This window comes from Pseudopodoces humilis, chromosome 8 (genome assembly GCF_049639895.1).
Source record: "Pseudopodoces humilis isolate 2021_Gansu_Grassland_sample_001 chromosome 8, ASM4963989v1, whole genome shotgun sequence".
Classification (NCBI taxonomy): domain Eukaryota; kingdom Metazoa; phylum Chordata; class Aves; order Passeriformes; family Paridae; genus Pseudopodoces; species Pseudopodoces humilis.
This window is the reverse complement of record NC_142207.1, coordinates 1,555,951-1,578,712: the sequence shown is the minus strand read 5'-3', so window position 1 is coordinate 1,578,712 and position 22,762 is coordinate 1,555,951. Positions and strand designations below refer to the sequence as shown.

At 42.7% G+C, this 22,762-nt stretch overlaps 1 protein-coding gene across 2 annotated transcripts; it reads right to left on the bottom strand.

Annotated features, from left to right (window-relative positions):
- Positions 1-1,039: 1,039 nt before the first annotated feature.
- Positions 1,040-9,645, bottom strand: NMI (N-myc and STAT interactor). 2 transcript variants are annotated; one of them, XM_088059056.1, is made up of 11 exons: positions 9,465-9,645; positions 9,222-9,346; positions 8,211-8,261; positions 6,800-6,877; positions 6,382-6,528; positions 5,343-5,438; positions 4,664-4,838; positions 4,087-4,193; positions 3,776-3,971; positions 3,064-3,170; positions 1,040-1,903 (listed from the first exon to the last, which is right to left on the bottom strand). In XM_088059056.1, exons 3-11 carry the CDS (start codon positions 8,253-8,255, stop codon positions 1,682-1,684), a joined length of 1,173 nt encoding a protein of 390 aa, XP_087915182.1. In that variant the 5' UTR covers positions 8,256-8,261; positions 9,222-9,346; positions 9,465-9,645; the 3' UTR covers positions 1,040-1,681. The 2 variants fall into 2 exon arrangements, with proteins under 2 accessions (XP_087915182.1, XP_014104697.2); XM_014249222.2 differs by having other exon boundaries at positions 5,343-5,441; positions 9,465-9,642.
- Positions 9,646-22,762: the final 13,117 nt, after the last annotated feature.

Genomic DNA, 22,762 nt, shown 5'->3' with positions numbered 1-22,762 from the left:
GGGAAATGTAATTTGGGTATAAAAACCTCGCAGCCCGAGAGAAAGTCACCCCAGCGGGGAGGAAAAAGGATATTGACATTTATAGAAACATCATTCATTCTTATTTTTCATCCCTAAAACCAAACTCCAGCCTTTAAAGCACCAGTGCTGCTTTAAAATTTAACAGGGTAATGATCACAAGCCATAATTGATGAGGGACAAAAGCAAGACATTTACAGACATTGTCTTTAAAATGTAAAAATCTAATTTATTTTCTGGGTTTTAAAAGCTGCAGCTTCTCACTACTCCTTGTGAGTGACACCTTAAGAGAATTTAAAGCTTTTTCCTTAAGGATTTATTTCTCAATATTTTATCGGTGAGATACAGTTGAAATTCATCACATTTTTTACCTTGCTCAGGTTTTTTCCCCCTTTCTTTTTAAGGTGTTTGGTCTTAGCAAGTTTTTGAGAGTGCAAAAGTGCACAATCTCCACAAATTCTTCAGCACTACTTTGTTTGAAGTAATTATTATTTTACAATGGTCAGGTAATCAGTCCCTGCCTTTGCACGCCCTAAACAGTGAGAGGTGCTACAGTCACATGTATCTCCCTCAACAGCAAATTCAAAATAAACTGTGGTGTTTGCAGCCCTTTAATTTTCCATAGTCAACATTTCTCCATTGCCAATTAACAGTTTGTCTGGAATAATAATCCCTGAGGTATTTTTGCAGTGCTCTTCTCAGTGCACTCTCCTTTCCCGGCCTATCAAGATGTCAAATACCCTGTAAAGAAATTATTTTCAATGTCAGGCTCCATGTTAGTTTGGAGTTAAGATTGTTGGGGCCAAACCATTTCAGCCCACAAGTGTGGCAAAAGTGCTAACTCAGAAGAGGATTTGTTTTCCAAGGATGACAGCAGAAAAGACAAAACATTCCTCCTTGGAAAATTACTCTCTCCAAGCCCTCCCAGCCCCAGCCTGGGATCACCAGATTCCCTCAGGGCTCTTAAAAAAACAGGTACAGCATCAGCTCAATCCCTGTTTAAAATAACCAAAATCACAAATAAAAATGAGGAAGAAATTTAATTGCAGAAACAAATATTAAAATCAAACAATAAAGCAGGCTATGAATAGGCAGAAGCCCAGCAGCTCAAGGCAGCAAATGCCAGAGCATTTCTTAAGTGCAATTTCTTGGTTTTGCACCCCCTGTTTCCTATTTTAATTCTATCATTAATTTGATAAGGTGGCTTTTATGAAATGACAGGATTCTTTCAGATATTTGAGTCCTGGTGGCGCTCAGCAACCTCAGCAGGACTGGAGCTGTGTCAGAGCTACCTTCTGAAGCTCTGGCACGTCAAAAAAGCGGGACTGTGAGGAGGCTTAGATTGGGATTAAATATGTCTTTTGTATCCAGAATGCAAGGAATAATCCACTCATCCCACTGTGGAGTATTTTAAAATCTGCAAGGTATAAAATATGCAAAGTTTCAGAAAATCTGAGATAGTGTTTCAGGGGCTGCTGAAGGCTTGGTCTTTGCCTTTAATCTGCAGCACAGGCAGGGAGTTTTGCTGACTTCCTATGCAAAGCCAGTGCCACGAGACAGATCAGAAAGGCAGGGATTGCTCTTTCACAGTAGCAATTTCAGAACATGAAAGCACAGTATCTACACAAATTCCTGTGCCTCTGAGGAACAAAACCTCAGAACTTCACGAGTCCCCTTTGATTTCCGAGATGGCATTCCCAGTATCCTCCTCAAAACAAACATAGGCTTCTCCACTGGAGGTGAATTTGATTTTCTCTATCTCGCCTCCACTGTTGGTTGGCTTTTGGAAGTGAATTTCAATCATGTCCTGCACACTTTCTTCATTCTCTTCCACCTCTGGGATTCCTTTCAGCAGAATGGTCTTCTTGGAAACCCTGCAGTATGCCTGGGGAGGAAAGAACAAACCAGGATTATGCAGCAGCTGTGCATCCAAAGGAAGTGCCAGAGATGGGAATTAAATTCCTCGCTCAGGCGTGGCTGGGATCTCTGGCGAGGTGAAGACTTTAATAGTGGGAATTTCTCTGGGAAGAGCAGGAATCCTGGATTCACACTACAATGGAGGGTCTGGAGGGGCTGTGGAGGAGCAGGTGAGGGCACTTGGTTTGTTGGAGGAGAGTGAGGGGAGACTCAGCCCAGTCTGGAGCTTCCTCCTAAGGGGCAGCTCCGATCTCTGCTCTCTGTGACCCAGGGAACGGCTGGAGCTGGGCCAGGGCAGGTTTAGGTTGGATTTCAGGGAAAGGATTTTTCCCCAGAGGGTGCTGAGGCTCCCCAGGGAATGAGCATATTCCCAAGGATGCCAGAAACCCAGGAGCGTTCGGACAGCACTGCCAGGGATGCCCAGGGTGGGATTTTGGAGTGTCTGTGCAGGGCCAGGAGCTGGATCCACGATCTTCTGGGTTCCTCCCAGCTCAGGATATTCCCTGATTCCATAATTCTGAGCCCACACCTTAACTGGTGTGTCCTGCACTCCTTAATGCAGCCACACTCTGGATTTGGGGATCTTTGACAGCAGCAGCCCATAAAATCCCTGCCAGGACTCGCCCCAGACCTGCAGAGAACCCTGCTGGGTGTCTGCACACTGCAGCCCATGCCTTAATTACAAGGGCCTAATTATATACACAATGCTGACCGCATCACCATCTACTCATAAAGCAGCAGCCAAGTGGAGGGAGAATGTGATGAGCCAGCTCTGTGTGACAGAGACACAGTTTGGGCTGAATGAAGGAGTGAAATCAAGGAATGAATGAGCAAATGTTGCATCCGCTGGGACTCTGGGATCCTGACAGAGCTTTGTGACTTTGGAGAACTTTGTGCTCAACCTCCTTCCCAAACAGCCCAGCACAGCCATATGGGGAGTGCTGAGATAATTCCATCAAGGAAACACAAGCACAGCCTTTAAAAATAAATTACAGCTTCCACGCATGAGCTCAGCAGCCTATTTCACACTCACACTCGCTGTTCAGTTCACACAAAAGGAGTGAAAATTCTGCCCATTCTCCCATTTCCCACTTATCTGTTCTGTCAGCCTGGAGTAGATTCTTTTACCTGAAACTTCTTCAAGTGAAAATCAAAACCTGGGGAGACAGCAAGGATGAACCACCTGCCCTCTGTACAGAAAGGGTAGTTAGTATGTCCCACAAAGTTGTAACTGGCTGTAAGAGAGCAAGAAAAAAAGCCCCACAGTTAATTATTTTAATATAATTGAACCAATATTTTATGAACATTTCAAAGACCAGACTCATCTTTGTGGATGTAGAAACTGATGGAGGATGGAACACTTGTAGATTCTTCATGTGCATTCTGCAAAATGTTTATTTGGCACTTCCAAAAAAAAAAAATAGTAACATCATTAAATGCTCACAAAAGCTCTGAAATAAATCTAAAACAGCTGCTCTAAGTGGATGTGGCTCCACTGATCATGGAATTCCTTCCAGTTGGGCAATAGGAATCCAACTTCACTGTCATGCAACAGGAGCTAAAATCAAACACTTTCCTGATTTTCTGTTTGCAATGTGAGTGTCTGGCAATGCGGAGGAAAAAAAAAAAAACAGCTTTTTTAGAGAAGTTCTGAAAGAAAGCTCATGAACTGGGAGCAGGTTATGTTTGCTCAAAGAGGATGTAATGAAAAACTGCTGTATTTCCCCACATCTCTGAGGGATCCATGAAATCCCTATGGGAAGAGTTTGCAACACCCAGTGGTTACCCCAGAATGGACAATTTGGCCTGAATTTGGGTAAGAAAATATTCCAGACTCTACCTCCGGGTTTGAGGAATGTGATGACAGCTGTCCCAGACTCCTTGTTGTAGGTCACATTTTCTATTTCTCTTCCTCCTTCTGCCTGCTTAGTTTTGTAGAAATGCAGCTCCAGTTTGTCTCTCATCCAATCTTCAGGAATGGGAAGCTCAGGGATTTCTGAAACGTTGATCTTCTTTCCAGAGACAGTGACATGGAGCTAAAAACATCAAATTTTTGTGCATTTTGTGACTGAAAATACTGAGGAAAAAAAAAAAGAGCCTACAGCATTTAAAGAACTCAGATGTTTAGAGCTGCCTATTTCAGTTGTTTACCTCAAAACGGAATCCCATGTCAAGTTGAAAAGACTCCACTGTCACATTTGCTGTTGTGTTGTCCAGGTTCACACAGTGCTTGCTCATCTTTGTCAGCCTCTGGGCAACTGAGAGAAATCAGATGTGAAAATCATTGTTTAATCATTGTAAACCCCAAATTATTCCCCAGTCTCTTAAAAAAAAATCTCCCTTTGCATCAGTAAAGGAGAAATAAATAATAATTAGGCATCCAGATCCTAAGCATCCATGTCTATTGCCATAAAATCTCTGTGGTTTTATGTAGGCCAAATAATATACTAACAAAGTATTATATCAACTTTAATAATAATGAATAAACAATATTATTAAAATAATATACAATAAATACAGCAATGGCATTATTAATTATACATATAAAAATAGATTTTGAGTGAGAATAGTAAAACTTTTAAGCTGTCAAAAGATGATCTTATTGTATAAAATATTAACACAAAGGTTTTTTCCCATTCCATTCATAACACCCTTGGGGGAAAACCACACCACTACCAGGTGAAATATGTCAGAGACATTAATTTTATAATTAAAATACACATCCTACCTTCTTCATCTTCAAAAGTCAGCAGTGCCTGGTTCTGATTGAGTTGGAAGGGAACTTTTGTGGCTGCCCCAAAAACACAGTGGGTGTCCATATCCACATCTGCCCCATCATCCTTCATCTCTTCCAGGTGAATGAACTTCAATTTCATTTCTGCCACATTCTTTTTAATCTCTAACTTTAGAATTGACACAGGAAAAAGAAAATTTGAAAATTACCAATGCTGTATTTTTTATTCCACTGCCTTCCATGTAATAAATGTCTGCTTGTTTTTATTCCTCTCTGCTTGTTTTCATTCCTCTCACGCTTTCAGTCCCTCTTGGGTTTATTTCCATATCCTCTGCCTGCTTCAAATTGTCTTGCCAGGGAGAAAAGGAATTTCAGCTTTATTTTATGTTTAAATAAGTAGAGGTTCAAATGCTGAACAAGCGGCCACAACAGTTTAAGAGGGGCAAATTCAGTGGGGAGGCTCAGGTTTCCCAGAGAAGCTGTGGCTGCCTCTGGATCTCTGGAAGTGTCCAAGGCCAGCTTGGACAGGGTTTGGAGCAACCTGGAATAGTGGAAGGTGTCCCTGGGCTTGGAGTGAGATGGGATTTAAAGTTACTTCCAACCCAAACCATTCTCTGAAAATAAAAATCTGCCTTCCTAAAAGACAAATTTCCAAATATTTCACTTCCTTTACCAGATTCTTCTGGGACTTGAATTCTTCCATGTCTTCTTTGAGCTTTTCAATCTCTTTCTTCAGCTCAATGTTTTCCTGGTTTAGCAGGTTGAGTTCCTGCTACAGGCCAAAAATAGGAAATGCAAAATTAAACACTTAAATAAGGACAGAAATATATTTCAGCACAATCTGGGCAGTTTCTGCCATGCTGCTGCTCTTCCCTCTTCATGTCCTTCTCCTTCCTCCTGTCTGCTCCGTAATTCCTTCAGAACAATGAATCCTGCTTGGACACAGAGTTCTGTAATCCAGGATTTCCTGGACAGGGAATGTGACAGGATGAGAAGGAAACAGAGATGTTGTCAGCTCTGGCCAGCCACAATCAGAAGGTGCCAAGTCTGACGGTGATAATGACCTTTCCTGGGTATAAATCCAAACTTTTATGATTAAAGAACCAAAATCAGCTTTCAGAAAAATCTCTGAGTGTGTTTAAGCTATTAATTATATTTGAACAGCTTGAAGCTGTAATTCCTCATCAGCAGTTTACCAAAGCTCACTGAAAGCACCTCCTTGGCAGCCTGTGGAACCTTCTGCTGCTCCTGCACATGGAATATTGAGGGAATGAACCAAGGGGCTCTGGAACCAAGCACTTCTAGAAGGAAAAATCTTCAGTCGGGGCCTGGCTCTTGCCCAGCTCACCGGGCACTTAAGAAATGCTGATCATTTGGGTGCTGTGACCTCTCATAGAACAGGGGGTTGGCAAAGCAGTGGAATCATCCCCCTGAGCTTTATCCACTCCACCCAGACCTGAAACTCATCTGTAGGGGAGAATCTTGGAAGAGAAGGATTGGTTTTGGCAGGTTTCATGCCAAAATAGATTCAGTTTATTGCACTGGTTCTTTGCCTGCCAGTGAAAAACTAAAGTGCAGCAAAAAATATGTGGAACATTTGACCAGGACAGCCTGCACACTGGTAAAGTCATGGAAACCGGGAACATTCCTCTCATTTTCCTAATCCACACCTCCTTCCCACCCCTCCAAACACCACCAAGCCTTCTCCATACCTGAAAGTCGGTAATTCTGTCCTTATGCTGTTTCTCTTGCTCCTTCAGCTCTGTCAGCTTCTTCTCTGCTTCGTAACATTCTTTATCAGCAATTAATCCAGAGAGAACAAGGTCAACTTTTACATTTTCAGCCTCTTCAACTCTTTCCTGGATAGCAAAAAAGAAGAATATTTTAAATTTTATTAAGATTTATTTCTGCAGGAACAAATGAAACCTTGAGTAAGGCCTTTGTATTTATTTACTTTTAACACTTTGGGTAAATATTAAACTTACAAGAGTGGGATCAACACAAAGTGTTGAAGAACAGAACAAATTAAAGATGCTGTAAATGTGGGGGGTTTGATCTGATTTTAGAAGCATGCAGTCATCTTTATCTCCTGGCAAATTTCCATGATTCCATGTGCTTTACAGAACTTGCCTTCCACATCCTCAGCTCTTCCTTCAGTTTTTCCATCTCTTCCCTGGATGTCCCAAGTGGATCAGCAGGCACCATACTCTGCAGAGAGAAGAGGAACCACGTTGGTTTTATCCTCTGTTGGGCAACAACTGAGACACCCCAAACAATTAAAAAAAATCTAAAAAATTTAAAAGTTTAAACAAAAAATTTAAAAAATCATTCATTTAGGTCAAATCATTGAATTATTTTAATGGCTGGACAGGACAAAAATCTACTAAATTGTAGATGGCCAGCCATTATTATTTGCTAATTATCCAACTGCTAAAACCCACAGGTTAATATTTAGGTAACTAATAAATCAAGTTGTCTCCATGTTCTCCCACACAGAACAATGCCCCTCAAACCCACAAATGTTTAATTCTGTGCTTTCTCAGCAGCTCCTCCAGGAGGAGATGTCAATAAAAAAATAAATAAAAGTGAGAATGGGATTTTGATCTTCCAAGCTTGGGGAGATTTGGGTCCTTTTGGGTAATTAAAAGTAATACCAGAAAGGTGATAAAAGAACCATTTCAGAATTGAAATTCAGGACAGAAGTTCACAAGGGCAGGGAAACAACAAAGCCCAAGGAGAGAGGAAATCTCTGTTCTGTTTTGTTTCTATGGCTGCAATATTCTGCAGGAAAAAATAAAATAAAATCCAAAGAGATCTGCTGAAATATTCCCTTCCATTTTACTTAAGATCACTTAAAGCTTGAATGGGAACCATGTAATTTAGGCATGTAAAAGGTCTAAATTAGATAATCCATGGAAAAGATCTGAATTAGATGATTTTCACAGTTCTCCTGGTAATGCTGGGTATTTCCTAAAAATAATAAAATATAAAGTATTTCTTCCAGTTTCAAATTAAGCAACAGGGAAATACCCATCTGTGTCATAATTAAAATGGGAAAAATATTCTTTCACTCCAGGGATTGACTGCAGAGAATAAAAAGGATGCATGTGCCAACAGCTGGAAGACAGTAAGAAAAAGGATGTCTGTCTTTTAATAAAAAAGTAATTTTATACAACAATTTATGAAAGAAGCAAAAAAATAACCAAGAAAACACAAGAAATTCCAGAGAAAGTCCCATGAATACCACTTAAGCACTGCTGGAGCTGAATCCCAGGAAAAAAGGAAATTCCCCTAAAATCCTCCATGAAGAAAGATGAGCAAGAGAGGCAGGACAGAAAGTTCTAAGCTGATCTGTAATGCAGAACCTTGGGAAATGGGATTCTCCCCATGGAAACAGGAGGCAGAAATGAGCAACGTCCCAAGTATTAAAGGGTGGAAGAAGGTGAGACAAGCAGAAGCAGTGGTAGCACAAACCTTCAGTCAGGGATACAAAAGTCAAATATGGATTTTACTCCCAGGCAGCACGTCAGGAAATACTTACAAAACCATTGTCTTTCAGAGATGATGGGGGGCTTGTAACATCCATGGAAACCTGAGGGAAGAAATTACAACATTGTGTGTATTGTTTGGGGATTTTTGATGCAATGGAATATCAGGAATACCAGAAGCTGTGCTGAGCTGAAAGAATTTTTAAACATAAATGTGTAATTTCATAGGCAAAAGTGACAGGTATTGGATATGTGAAGCCTCCTTCCTTCCAAGGAAATAAAAGGCAGAGAGTGATGTGAGGAATTCTGCGGGACACAACTTAACTTTGCTCTTCTGGTAGTTCTGTTTTTACCTTTATGCTACTTTTTTGCAGTTACACACATGGGAACAGCCTCTATGTTCTGTGCTTGAGAGACTGGAGAAAAAAGGGACCTCAAAGCCCCTTCCAGAGCCTGAAAGGGCTCCAGGAGAGCTGGACAGGGACTGGGGACAAGGGATGGAGGGACAGGACACAGGGAATGGCTCCTACTGGGAAGGAGGAGATTTGGGTGGGATTTTGGGAAGGAATTTCTGCTGGGAGCATGAGGAGGAGCTCGAATGGATTTCCCAGAGCAGCTGTGGCTGGCCCTGGATCCCTGGAAGTGTCCAAGGCCAGGTTGGATGGGGCTTGGAGCAACCTGGGACTGTGGAAAGTGTCCCTGCCATGGCAGGGATGGCTCTGGATGAGCTTTAGTGTCCCTTTCAACCCAAACCATTCTGGGATTCTACAAAACCTGCTTAACACAAATGGAAACGCTTTCACACAGCAGATAATTTGAAAGCTGGAATTCGTTGCCACAACATTTTGTGGAGGGAGATAAAAAGGAATTTGGGGAAGTTCCCAGGCCAGTGACCATGGGGAGATCCCAAGGTGAAGAGGCTCCCAAGCCAAACTGTGGCTGCCAGGGCAAGGTTTGATCCTCTAAGATTTAGGCTGAATACTCCACAGGTCAGACACTCTCTGACCATAAAGTCCCAGCTGGAGCAGCCCAAATTCCCGACCCTCTCACCTCGGAATCCTCACCTTAATTCTGACCCGACAACGCCGAACCTGCTACACCCAGAGGCTTGAAACTGAGGTTATGGATCCCGGAATCCCTTTCTGCTTTGGATCGAGCAGCCAGAATTCAGAAACTTCTGTACAGTTTCCTGGAAAGAAAAAAAAAAATAAAAAAATAAAAGGAAAGTGAAAGCATTAATGATCAGTACCTTCCCTTGGTTTATCCAGACTCCTCCACGGGATCCGAGGGGCTCCCTCACCGCTCACCTCTGGACGGACACGGCCGGGGCCGGGCTGGGGACGCGACCCGCGGCTCCTCGCAAATCTCCGGAGCTCTGCCGGGGCTTCCTTTCGCTTTCGCTTCCCGGCCGCGGCGGAGGGAGGGGCCGCAGCCCGGCCGGCCCCTCACATACCCGGGAGCTGCGGTGGTGCCGTCGGGTCACCCGGCTCCTTCTCGCTGCGCCCCTGTGGTGTGAGGGAGGCGGAGTAGCCCCGGCCGGCCCTCAGCCGAGCCCTGGTGAGGCTCACGGGCACAAATGTGGAGAAAACGGGGAAATCCCGCGGAGAGGCGGGGAGCGGGAGGCTGGGAAAGGGCACTGGGGCAGCGCCCTGAGGGCGGGCGTGAGGGCGGCCATCGCCTCACGGCGGAGCCGCTGCTCGCCCGCCCGCCCGGGCTCGTCTGTGAAATCGAGTGACACAAATTTAGCGGACTCTGCTGAATTAGTTTGTATATTTATTTATATTTATTTTATAATTCTCTGGGATTACGTGTTGTATTACAAGAAATACGGTTTCCTTCTCTGGACAGATGGAGACCTTGCGGATGGAGATGCCGCATTCCAAGGAATTAATGTATAGAAGAATTCTAGAGAACCGAATATCAGCTTGTCACCGAAATGTGGCTTCTAAAGAGGTTTCTGGGGAAAATAAACCCACTTTGATTTCAGTGGTTATGATTTTGAGGACGAGAAAGCCGTGGGTTCTCATTAAAGGGAGGGTAAAAGGCTGGAGGGACAGGACCCAAGGAATGGCTCCCAGTGCCAGAGGGCAGGGATGGATGGGATATTGGGAATTGGGAATTCCTGGCTGGGCTGGAGTTCCCAGAGCAGCTGTGGCTGCCCCTGGATCCCTGGAAGTGCCCAAGGCCAGGCTGGATGAGGCTTGGAGCAGCCTGGGATGGTGGGAAGTGTCCCTGCCATGGCAGGGGGTGGAACGGAATCTTTAAATCCCTTCCAATCCAAACCATTCAATAATTCCACATAGATAACTAAAGGAAAGAATCCATATCCTAGACTAAGAAGGAAAATGAAGTACATTACTTTGAGGTTTCCTGTCCAACTAAGCTGATGGATCTTTTAGTGTTCCCCTCGAAATTGCAAACAGACTTGTACTCATTGGCCGAAGGATTTTGTACGGGTTGCAGTCGAATAGTGCTGACTGTTCAATAAATTAATCCTCAAAAATTCAAAATATGCCAAATAGCTGGGGAAAGCGTAAACGCTGACTTTGTCACTTAGCAGATGTGGACTCCACTTCTGGAGAAAGAGCAGACGAAGCTGGATAACAACGAAGCTCTGTGGTGAAATTAGTTGGGCTCTGTGAGCACACTTGAGGAGCTCTGTGCTGGAGCAGCCAGGTTAAGGGTTTCAGAATTTTTGTTTTCACTGGCTCCACAAAGGGAATCTTGGATTGCCCCCTGCTTGGATAGTGATCACCTCATGCCACTGAATTCACTGGGAGTTTTACCCACAGCGTGATTGTTATGGCGGCTTCAAAAGTCCTTGTCTGTTTTTCTAGATAAGTGGGTGAAACTCTGACCCTGTGTTTGAGGGTTTATTATTGTTTTTATTATTATTTTCTGCCTTGACAATGGCTAACAATGTTTACTATTGCTTTATAAACACAAAGTCGGTTACTAATGAGTAAAAGGGAGAGGTTTGCTGGAGTAGCAAGGGAGGAGGAGGTGGTTCTGTTATGACCTAAGTCCCGCAGATTTTCAGATTCAAATGTCAGAGTGGTGGGCTGCTCTCCAGTGACCGTGGTCATGTTGGGATCTGAAGGAGCTTTATTTCCCTGAACTCCAGGGAACAGGCAACGTCAGTCTGGTTACATGGCCAGCTTTGGGATTTGAGCTGAACAATGTGTTTGTGCTTGTTTGGTAAAGGGAATTTATTGGAGATGCTGACCTGGGCCAAGTTCCTTAAGTGAAATGGGGTTGACTTGGAGTTGATGTCTTAGTGGATTTCTGAGTGTTGTGGATTTATGGTGTTAGCCACATGTGAAGCAGAGTAAAGGGAAAAGCGTGGATTTCGTAACTCTGAGGAGTTGAGCTAAAGGGGAAAATAGAGGAGTAAAATATAGCATGGATTACAAGAAGCTTTACAACTCTCTGAGCTGCCTGCATTAATTCCAAACTTGCTCTTCAGGAGCCTGAAAAACTCTGGACGAGCTCAGGAAGCTGAACTGGAAACTTGAAAAGAAAATCATGATTAGGGCTCATCTACAGCAAGAAATATTGTGATTAAGCTGGAGGAATTTCACAGCCATAAGGTACATTTTGTTGGTAAACAAAACTGTTTGACCACAGCTCAGTTAAGAATCTCTCGGCATTACCTTCAGAGGGACAAAATTTGGGTTCTTTTAAAGTTACATCAGATTCAAAGAGGGAAGTGAATGGAAATTAGATGTCTGTGAATTAGTGGTGTCTTCCCTGCTCATCTCCAGGATTTCCAGAGTCTGGAAAATGGGCCGTGTTTTTGTAGTTTATTAGTACCTGGGGGAAAGGAAATCAATTTCCAGGTTCTTCTTTAAGGACCTGTGTGTTATCACACAAGCAGGACACAATCGTGGTCACAACCACCTCCCATCCTCAGGAATTAAATTACTAAATTACTGAGAAAAAAACCCTGCAGACCTCAGACAAACAAAGAAATCTTTCCGTCCTTGGTGTCGTGCCACTGTTGAGGAGTGGATTGGGATCTTACATTTATTGTGTTCTCAGCATTTGTAGGTGATAACTTGGGCTTCAAAAAGCAGCATTAAAATCCATCTGCGTAAGAGGTCTGGGTCTCACTGCTGAGGCACCAAAATCTGGAGTTATCAGATGTCAACGAGACTCCAAGAACATGTGCATCCCTCAAGAAGTTTCTTATCCTTCAATTCCCTCTTTTTCCTGAGTATTCACGCAGCCAGTCCAGGCTGGGAAATGAACCCAGAACAAAGCTGGCTTTATCTGGCTCATTTCTCCACTCCAGCTCATCCTGGGCCATCCCAGGGGGGTGATGTGTGGCAGGGTCAGCTCAGGGAGGGTGAGGGATAACTTAGCTCAGGGTGACGGGGCTTCAGTCTCCTCTGATGAGGGATGGGGACCCCAGCACAGGTTCCACCTTGTGTTTCAAGGGGCCAGTGTTGTAGGCAGCACAAACCCAATGCCTTTTTCAACTCTTTTTTTTTCCCAGCAAGGCAAAGGAGGAAAACAGACCTGACAAGGAACAGCCAACACCCTGAGTTTAGGTGTCAAATACCTGCCTCACATAAATGTGCAATTGCCCTCCCAACACAGGCAGAAGGATGAAATGAACGCTCAATACCAATCTCCATCCTTCCCAGGAAGGATTCTGAAACGTGTCCCTCAGGAGATGGGCATGTTCCAGCTTCCCTGGGCTGTGTTTCCTGGGAAGCAGTGCTATGAGGCAATGCCCTGGGCTAGGAATTCATCCCAGCATGGCTGCTGAAAACAAACAATGCAGAAGGAATCATCTGAGATGCACGTTGTCAGGCCTGAATCCCATTCTTTGGAAAATCTCTGCATGGTAATGAAATAACAAAACTAAACTCATTGCAAATGGCACTGTTGGTGTTGCAGGGAGGATGAGTGGTTTGTTGAGGCAGATTAAATTCCAAGTGCAGCCCATTTTGTGCTGAGAAGATGTAAATGAGAGGGCAGGGAAAGCAGGAGAGCAGGTGTGGAGATGTGCCTGACAAAAGTATTATTCTGTGGGACACAGGGAATGACTTTCCGCTGCCAGGGGGCAGGGATGGATGGGATTTTGGGAATTGGGAATTCCTGGCTGGGAAGGTGGGGACAAGGTGTCCAGAGCAGCTGTGGCTGTCCCTGGATCCCTGGAAGTGTCCAAGGCCAGGCTGGACAGGGCTTGGAGCACCCTGGGATGGTGGAAATGTCCCTGCCCATGGTCTTTAATGTCCCTACCAACACAAACCACTCTGGAATTCCATGATCCCATTAAAAAAACAGACATCTTTCCTGTTTCTTGCCAAACTTTGTAGTCAGCAGGATTTCTGAAAGAATATAACTCTGAATGTAAACTACCAATATAATCTTTCTGGTAATGTTTAAGTAATTAAAAAATAATATCTAAAATAATTTTTGGCAATATTTAAATACATGCCTCAGTCTCTAGAAATGATTTTTTGAGAGCAATTGTGACGTTTCTCCCCCTTTTTTTTTTTGATTATCCAAATTATTTTATACAACCCATTCTTCTTGAAAGAAACACTGAGTGTCAAGCAAAGAGAAAGTCTTATATAGAAAGCCATGGTGCAGCTGAGATGAATTAAAAAGTGAATATGTGCAAGTCAAAACATGGGAATTGTTTGTGTAGATATTTCTAGGAAGAAGAGTAATCCCAGTGTTCTAGAGCCTTGGCCTTGATGCATTCCCAGAAAAACTCATGAGTGGTGAGGAAAGGTCATTTCTGAGAAGCTGTTAATGAGCACTGAGTGTGCTGGGCTTGGTTCATGAGCACTCCTGGTTTGGCTCATCCCACTCCCCAGTTCTGACAAACCCTGGGATCTCATCTGACATTCCAGACCTCATCTCCCACTTTCCCAGCCCTGAATGGAGCAGTGGCAGTGAGAGCCGATGGGAAGCTCCCGTGTTCAGGGAATGTCCTGAGCTTCTCCTTCCAGCCCGAGCCACAGGGGTTTGGCAGAGGGGAGCTGGGAATGCCCAGCACTGCCTGGAGAGAATTCCCCATCCTTTGTTTCATTCCCAGGTTGTGCTGGAGGCCCAGGGGAAACCAAGGATTGATGGAGGAGTGATTCCTTCCCTCCTGTGGGAATCCCACTTCCTTCTTCATGGAGACACCTCTGCAGACAGGCCCTGCAGGGGAAGTACAGGAGATTTCCCTTTACATTTTTCCTTTTCCTTTAATATTCCTTTCCCTTTCCCTTTTTCCCTTCTCCTTTCTGTTTCCCTTCTTCCCTTTCCCTTTTCATTTTTTTTCCCATTTTTTTCCATAATAACCCAGGCTTTAATTGTTTTGGATGTACTTATATTTCAATTTCTGCCTTCACTCTTGTACATAAAGCACCAACAACTCTCAGCCCAGCTCATTTCCAAGTGTTACCAACTCCTAAAAACTGTTTAGTTTTTACAGGATTTCTTTAAACTCTGTTTTTTATGACACTGATTCTGGCTGAAGATACTTTCCTGTGTCCAGCTCTAAAAGAAGTGGCTCCTGATCCTGAATTTTCTGGTTTAGATCTGACAAGTCTCATGGTAATTCAACATTAAATATCTACTCTGATGTTATTCACAGCCTTAAAATCCACTGAATGAATTTGTGGTTCTATTATTTCACCAGACAAAACTGAGTAAGTTTTTTTAAAAAAGTTGGGTAAAAAGCAGTTATGGAAAGAAAGAAAATATATTGAAATATACTGAATTCCTCAGGAATTGCCTTTCCCAGGATGAGTGTGCTGGCAGGAGGAGTCCTGCATCAAAGCCTCGGATATTCCACAGGCAGTAAATCTTGGTAAATTTGTATCACCAACTTTTGGGGAAAAAGATGGTTCATTCCACTTTCATCACCCTGCTCTAAATTTGGGATATTGATTTATTTAATGGGATGCAGCTGCTGCTATTCAGGGAGGAGAGACAGCGGAATTTCTGGGGTGACACTGCCAGCTTGGGAGCTTTGCAAATCTGCTCGAGTTGGGCTGGGATTCCTGGAAAAGACCTGGATCTGGTCTGCAAACCACTGGATATCAAACTCCACACTTGTTCCATCAGGATGGCAACATGAACATGAAAAAAATATAGGAAAAAAAGTAGGAAAATTGGAATAAAACAGAAGGAAACAGAAATTAACCTAATTTTCATTAGGGTAGTCCATTGTGGCAATGATATCAAGGAAAGCTTTGCTTATCAGTTTTTCTAAGGCTGAATTTGAATATTTTGAAGCCATGGAATCATAGAAAAACTTGAGTTGGAAGGGAACTTAAAGCTCCTCTTGTTCTAAGATACTGAATTCAGGCTGAAGTTCAATCCTGCTTCTGGCCCAGATGCAAACCCCAGTTTGTCACTTGAAATCAGCCACATTGGGTTTGTGGCAGTGCAAAGTTGGCCTAAAATTGTAAATTCATGGATATCCATCTTTAAATGCAGTAATTCATACCCATAGGGCACTTTGGTGGTGCTGTTTAAAAACTCCTCATCCTGAGAAAAATAGTATTTTTCACTTATTTTGTGAGAGCTGCAAGAATTCTTGTTTTACCTTTTCAGCTTCAAGTGGTAAGAAATATAATTTTCCATTTATTAGCCCACTGATATTTCTTTCCACACTGCCTGGAGTGGTGTTTAATAATATTTACTCTTGGGCAAGATAATTATCAGAGGAATATTAATCGATTCTATTGTAAACAACAGGGAATTTGTGTTTTCCATTCACAAGCTGCCGAAGTCTCAGAATGAGTGGGAATGTTTAAGAGCAATTATCTGGGTTATTTTGATCCATTTTTGACACTTTGGATGTGGTGTTGATTTATAAGAACTCGATGTATTTGTACAAGGGAATTAATCTGGCTGAAGGGGATTGGTTTGCCTTTGGAATTGGTATTTAGGAGTGAAGTGTTCTAATGGCTCTCAGGCTGGTGGATTAAGAGAAGCACAGGCAGAGCATGAAAAATAAAGACAAATTAATATTATAAAAATAAAATGTGATCAGTCACAACCTGCCAAGTGTGTGAACAAAGCAAAGGGGAATTTTAATAAATGTGTAAAGAGGAGGTTGAGCCCACAGTAGTATAAAAATGACTTTAATGGAGTGATGTTACCATGGGATAGGATATTCCATTTTATTTCATAATCAGGAAGAAAAGAGAGAAAATAGACTTCAAAAAAGAAGTAAAGGAAGGAGAATTGAAACTCCATAAAAACCCACGCCCACCAGGATAATGTGGGAAGGAGACAGTGGCTCACAGGCACAGGAAATAAAGAAACATCTGAACTACAGGATGGTTGGAAGAGGAAAGTGTGAGTTTTAAAGCAAATCATTCATTCAGTATTTACAGCAGGCTGAAAAGCTGGGATTGCCTCCTTTGGAAGGCCAGACCTCCAGCAGCTCATTCCTAAGGGAAGATGCTGATTGGGACTACCTAGAGGAGAAATTCCAAGCATTACTTCAGAAGAAGATGAAATAATCCATACTTTATAAACCCATTTCCAGCAAAATTGTGCAAGCAGGAATTTCCAGGATTAGGAGGCTATGCCAGGAGCATGAGCTGGCACCACGCTGGATGCTGCAATCATGGAATTCCAGGAGTGAGGCCATGCCAGAGACAGCAGCTGGCTTCTCCCGATCCCACAGGATGGAAACTGTGCCCACTCACATAAGGAAATCCACAGCCCAGCCCTGCACAGAAGTTAGGAAATGGGAGAGAGAGATCTCACACATCACACTAAAATAAATAAATTAAGAGTACCAGAAGAAAAGCTGATAAAATCTTGAGTCATTAGGAAAAGACAGAAAGTTAATTTCCTCAGCAGCTGGAGCAGACAGCGGGAGGGAGGAGAGAAAATCCATGGGCAGGGGGTAGGAAATGAGTGTTGCAGACATGAGGGGACATTTTAGGCAATACTGGTGAGACTAATCCCAGTGTGTTATCCCCAAATCCATCTCGCTGGGATTCAGGGGGAATTTAGCCTCAAACTGCAGACACATCAATGTGTGAGCTCAGTTTTATGGAGCTGGAGGTTCTGCCCTTGAGCTGACCTTGGACAAGGACAGGTTCCACCAGCACCTCCATATCAGTCTCCAGGGTGACAAGATAATATCTGGAATAATGGAATCCCTGGATTCAACTACAAACTTCGGAATACAAAATGAGGAGTAAAGGGTGGTGGCATTGCTGGGAGACCAGGACGTGGCACAGGGAGGGGTTTGTCCAAAACTGTGAATATTCCTTTAAATAAGAGTTGCAGACATGAAGGGATATCTTCAGCAATGCCTGCTGAGACTAATCCCAGTGTGTTCCCACCAAATCCATCTCGCTGGGATTCAGGAGGAATTTAGCCTGACACTGCAGAGCAGATGAATTTGGTGCTTGGTTTTCATGAAGCCAGAGGTGCTTGCCTGACCAAAGACGGATTCCACCACCACCATATCAGTGTCCAGGGTGATAAGGTCATATCTGGATTATCTCTGTGGAGAATCCCTGCATTCAACTACACCCCTTGGAACACCACTCAAAACAAGGAGTGAAGGAATCTGGTGATGATCTCCTGGAGCACCAGCCCAGGACATGACACAGGGAGCGGTTTGTCCTAATAATCATCCTTTTCCAGACCTAGGTGACTGGACTTGTCACCTGGATTGTCCAGATGGGATTCGTGGTGTGGGTGGACACCTTGTCCCATGGGGGGCACGGGAAGAGGACAGCAGGTTTTAGCCTGGCTTTTGTGGAAGGAGCTGCTGGCAGTGCTGGAATTCTGCGTCCCAAGGTGTTGGAAGGCATTAGGCTCAAGGAATCCCAAGGAAAAAGTGGAAGAGAGAGCCTGAACAGGCAGCTCCTGGAGATTCAGGGATTTTCCCCTTTTCCCTGCACTCCAGATTCTTTCTGTGTTTTCCACAGCTGTGTTTTTATGCTTGGACTCGATGATCCTAGAGGTCTCTTCCAACCTTGGTGATTCTGGATTGCTCTGGAAAAAACACCCAAGGAGTTCCAGCTTTTCCAAAGTGCAGAGTTTAAGGAAGAATGATGGAGTGCTGGGCTATCCAATGCTATCCTGGGGCTAATAAATTCCTTTTTGAATCCACCTACCAGGACTATCAATCAGGAACAACACATCAAGAACATGGAGAAGGATGATGACTAGAAAGACCAATTTTTCCAATGGATCTCTCTAAATTTTCTCAATTCTCATTCCCAAAAATATAATTTTCTCAATTTCTCATTCCAAAACTCATGGCAATATTTTGCTTCTGAAAACTCCCAACCTGCCTATGCCCAGCTTAGGGGATGAGAGGAATTGTTATTATTCCTTTCTCAGAAGTAATTATTCCTTGCAGTTGATTTATACCTTTGAAGGGCATAAAAAATTATCTCTACTGTTTCGCACACCGGAGGATTTCTTAGAATTCCCCATTTTTAAAGCTTGGGAGATTACAGGAATATTTATTCCCCCAAACTGCTTGAACAGAGAGTCTTTTTCCCAAAAATTGTCTCCACGAGCTTGAATGGTCACCACTGATTCAACTCCAACCTTCCTTTCACCACTGTGAAAATAATTCATATAAAATGCTTTAAAAATTCCTGCAAGGTAAATCCCAGATGTTTCACGTACCTCTGCCAGGCAGTAATATTTTTATTTTTATATATAGATAAACATAATATATGTTATATAAATACATATTACATTAGGCCTGCCAAGTTCCCTTGGATGCTTTCATTTTGGATGCATTTTCCTGCTTAAGGCATCTTCTTGTCAAAGTCATTTTAAGTGAAAGAGGTGTTTTAAAAACCTGACTTATTTCTAAAGGACATTTCTCCAGCAGCAAATAAATATCTATAATACTACATTTTTATAAATAGATGATGTATAAAGAAATGAATAGTGTATAATACATACTGTGAGAGGACATAATTTTAAAATCTCTGATTATTTGGTGTCTATTTAATACCCAAGGAACAAATCTCACATCTCCTACCTGTGCTCCTAAATTCTGCACATCTGACCCTTTGCATACATTAATTTTGCACTTGAACATTCATATTTTCATAACCCCCCCCCCCCCAAATTGTTGTAGTTGGCTTTGTCCTGGCTGGAGCTGCAAGTTGTTTTTAATTTGCAAAGTTTCTTGGCAATCCTTGGAGCCTGTTTGTCTTGGCATCCCCCTACTCCATTACCTATTCCTCAGTACCACAGGCTGAAAACTCTGTTTACAACATTTTGTGCTTTTTGACTGGATTTCCACAGTTTTAAAACATGGAAGGACATCCCTGAGACACTTGTTAATTTTATATCTATTTTATATCTATGTAATATATACATTTCAAATGTTGATGGGTTCAACTCTTTTTCTTGAGAGCAGCTGTCACTATAGGACTTCAGATATCTGCCCTTGGCAAACGTTCAGGTTTTTTATGAGTGAATCCATTCTTCTCTGCTCACATCTGCTCTTAATAATCCCAAATGTTTGGGGTTTGTTCAGCTTTCACATGAAGGTTTTTGTTTGCTTTCCCTAAACCAAAGCACCTCTACACACAATGGTCGATTCTTGTCTCTCGTTGACGTCGCTGATAAAAACGGGAATCAAGGAGAATCCGACTACAAGACAAAGGAGAGAAGGTTTAAAAATATTTAGTTCCAAGAGAAAAAAAGTCTTCCCTGAAAGATTAAGTTAACCCTGGGACAATAAATAGTAACATCGTTGGCCAAGAAGTTCTCACGTTATCAAATTCTTCTAAAATTGCATCATCTGAAGCCTATAAGGAACAGAAAAAGTTGGGAAATGTCATTAAAATTTCTCCTGTCTTTCCTTAAGTGCAACAAATGTGTGAAAAATTTAGAAATCTAAACAACAAGGTATCCGTAAATATCCATACAGCAAGACTTTTCCAACAAGAAATCCATAAATAGTGATTTTTCTTGTTGGTCTAAACCATAAGTGTAAATATTTCACCAATTCTTTCCCAAAAACCACCATTTTTGCATCACTTTTAGCTTTCACTGGAGCACAAGGCATCCAAGCTAATTACAAGATGTTCTGATGAAGGAAGGTTTGACTATCCAGCAGGAATAACTCATATAATGATAATTATTTCTGCCATTTGGTTGGGATCTGAGGGTTCCTAAATTCTCCATGGAGGTCCTGGGACCACCCTTCAACTTGTACCTTGTACCTCAGTCTATGGAAAAAAAGTTTAAAATAAAATCAAATTGGTTTAAAATGGGATAAAGATAAGCTAGGTGGAAATGGCCTCTTTTTAAAGAACATCAAGTCCAAATTCCTCCTCAAATATCCAGAATAAATCAGGTGTTCTTCTTGTTTGGCTGTTCTAAAACTTAACTTCTAGTTTGGAATTATCTTTGGCTTTTCAGCCTAAATTTAACTTGGGATGGGATGGGGATGATTTTATTGTCAGGCTTTTTCCTCCCTTTAGGTTAAATAGCTCCTCCTCCATTCCCAGGTTACCCCCAGTGTAAATTCAAAAAGTAAATTCAATTCACAGCAGCTATTTTTAGGTTTTGTTTCTCATAAGAAAAAACCTTAATTCTCCCACTCCCTCTTCCCCTGAACTCCTTTTCCTACACTTCCCTCCAAGTAATTTTTTCTCAATGAGATTACAGTTTCTTAAAAAAAAACAAAATTCCCAATGAAAAGCTTTTCCCTGCATTCCTTTCATTTCAATCCATTATTTTTGGGATTGTTCTTGGGCTCATTCTCAAAGCCATAAACGATGTAATTGTTATATATTCTATACCACAAATAATAAGATATGAATTTAAAATCTGAAAGCTAAACTTTGTCTATAAATATTCTCCCTGTGTATATAAATGGAAGAAGAAAGAAAAGTTTGGGTGTTTGATATTTAAATTAATGCAAAGAGATTCATGACCCACATACACACATTTTTAAAAAATTCCTTCCTCCTCAGTGGTTCATTCATTAAGCTCCTGTGTGGTTTTTTTCCCTTTATTTTATCACTGTGGGTGTCACACTAGTTTGGGAATCACCAAATTTAGAGTTTTCTTTGAGTGCTGGTAAAACACAGAGAAAAAATTTCAAACTATTTCTTAACGAGGAAAGAGTTAAGGAAAAAGTTAAGGAAAGAGTTAATAAAAACTTATTATCCCCCCTCCAAATTATATAAGATTTGTCTGGGATATATTTAAATGTGGGAAACTTGGAAGAAAGCTGAAGAATGTCAGCTGGATGCTGTGTCCAGCTGTGGAATGTCTTCCTGGTGGTGAGAGCTTCTGCTGGGGTTTGCAGGTAGAAAATTTCCTTTGCAGCTCCCTGGGGAGGGACCAAAATGCTCATCGTTCACTATCAAACCTGTGCTGAGCCCTGCAGGGATTTTCTTGGAGTCCCAGGATCATTGAGGCTGGAAAATCCCTCCAGGATCATCCAAGCTGTGCCCACCTTGTCCCCAGCCCAGAGCACTGAGTGCCACCTCCAGGTGTTGCCTTTTTCCCAGTCTGGAAATGAAACTCGGGATAATTTGAGTAAGGAGGTAATAGAAAAGTGTATCTTTATTTAAAGACCTTCAGGGGAAGTTCTCGAAGGATGTCCACAAAAAACATTTTGTACGTTTTCATAGATTTTGGGAAATTAGCATAATTGATAAAAAGCATCCATTAGTCCATCAAGGGAATCAACTTCACCTCTGACTGTAACAAGTCTCTCAGCAACTCCCTGACAGGAGGTTGGCAACAAGGGACAGGACAAGGGAATGGCCTCAGGGGGGACAGCAGCAGGAATTTCCCCATGGAAAGGGAGGTTTGCAGTGCCCATCCCTGGAGGTGTCCAGGGAATTCCTGGGGGTGGCACTCAGGGCTCTGGGTGGGGACACGGTGGGGACAGCTGGGGCTCCATGGGCTGGAATGACTTTTCCAACCTCAGTAATTCTGGGATTCTGTAGAGCAGAAAACAAGTACGGATAAAGCACCAACCCTGACCGTTCAGCATCCACCACTTGAGGGCTGGAGTGATGAAGAACTTTCCTCAGTGGTACAAGTCATCTGTGCCAAAATGTCTGTGAGTAGGCACAGACACCTCCACCCTTCCCTTTCCATCGATCTCATTCCTTGGGTTGCATGCTCATGAGCACATCTCTGTCCACAGCTCCTGACTCACACGTTATCAGAACTGGAGGGCAGAGTTTTCCAAGGACTGCTGGTGAGTGTGGAGCCCCAGACCATTTTTCCATCCCCTCATCTTTCCCCCTTTCTCCTCTCCCACTCATCCACGAGGAGCAGCTGCAGGATTCACTTGCAGCCAGAAGGGAAGACAGGCAGACAGCTGTCACGCTGTGAACCAGACCTTTAAACTGTGCTTTGGAGGGGAACTTTTGAGCTTGGTTTCCCACTTGTAGAACAAAGAGCAGCTGCTTTTGACACTTGCAGCTTTGTGCTGATGCTGGAGTTTGATTTGCAATTACAGATCCCACATAGGGAAACTGGATTCAAACAACCAGTGCAAAACATTCTCTCTGGACTTCTTTTCATTGATCTTTTCACTGGGAAAATAAACCCGCTGGGAAAATGAATCCATGATGAAAATAAACCCAAATTCTCTATAAAATGAGGGAATGTTTAA

What these genes read in the sequence shown, in the direction of transcription:
- NMI (XM_014249222.2), bottom strand. Translation starts at nt 8,255, where the DNA reads ATGGATGTTACAAGCCCCCCATCATCTCTGAAAGACAATGGTTTT. An exon ending in GACTTTTGAAGATGAAGAAG is followed by an intron (nt 4,194 to 4,663) that starts GTAGGATGTGTA and finishes GATTTCTCTCAG; the next exon opens with TTGCCCAGAGGCTGACAAAG. An exon ending in ACATGGGATTCCGTTTTGAG is followed by an intron (nt 3,972 to 4,086) that starts GTAAACAACTGA and finishes TGATGTTTTTAG; the next exon opens with CTCCATGTCACTGTCTCTGG.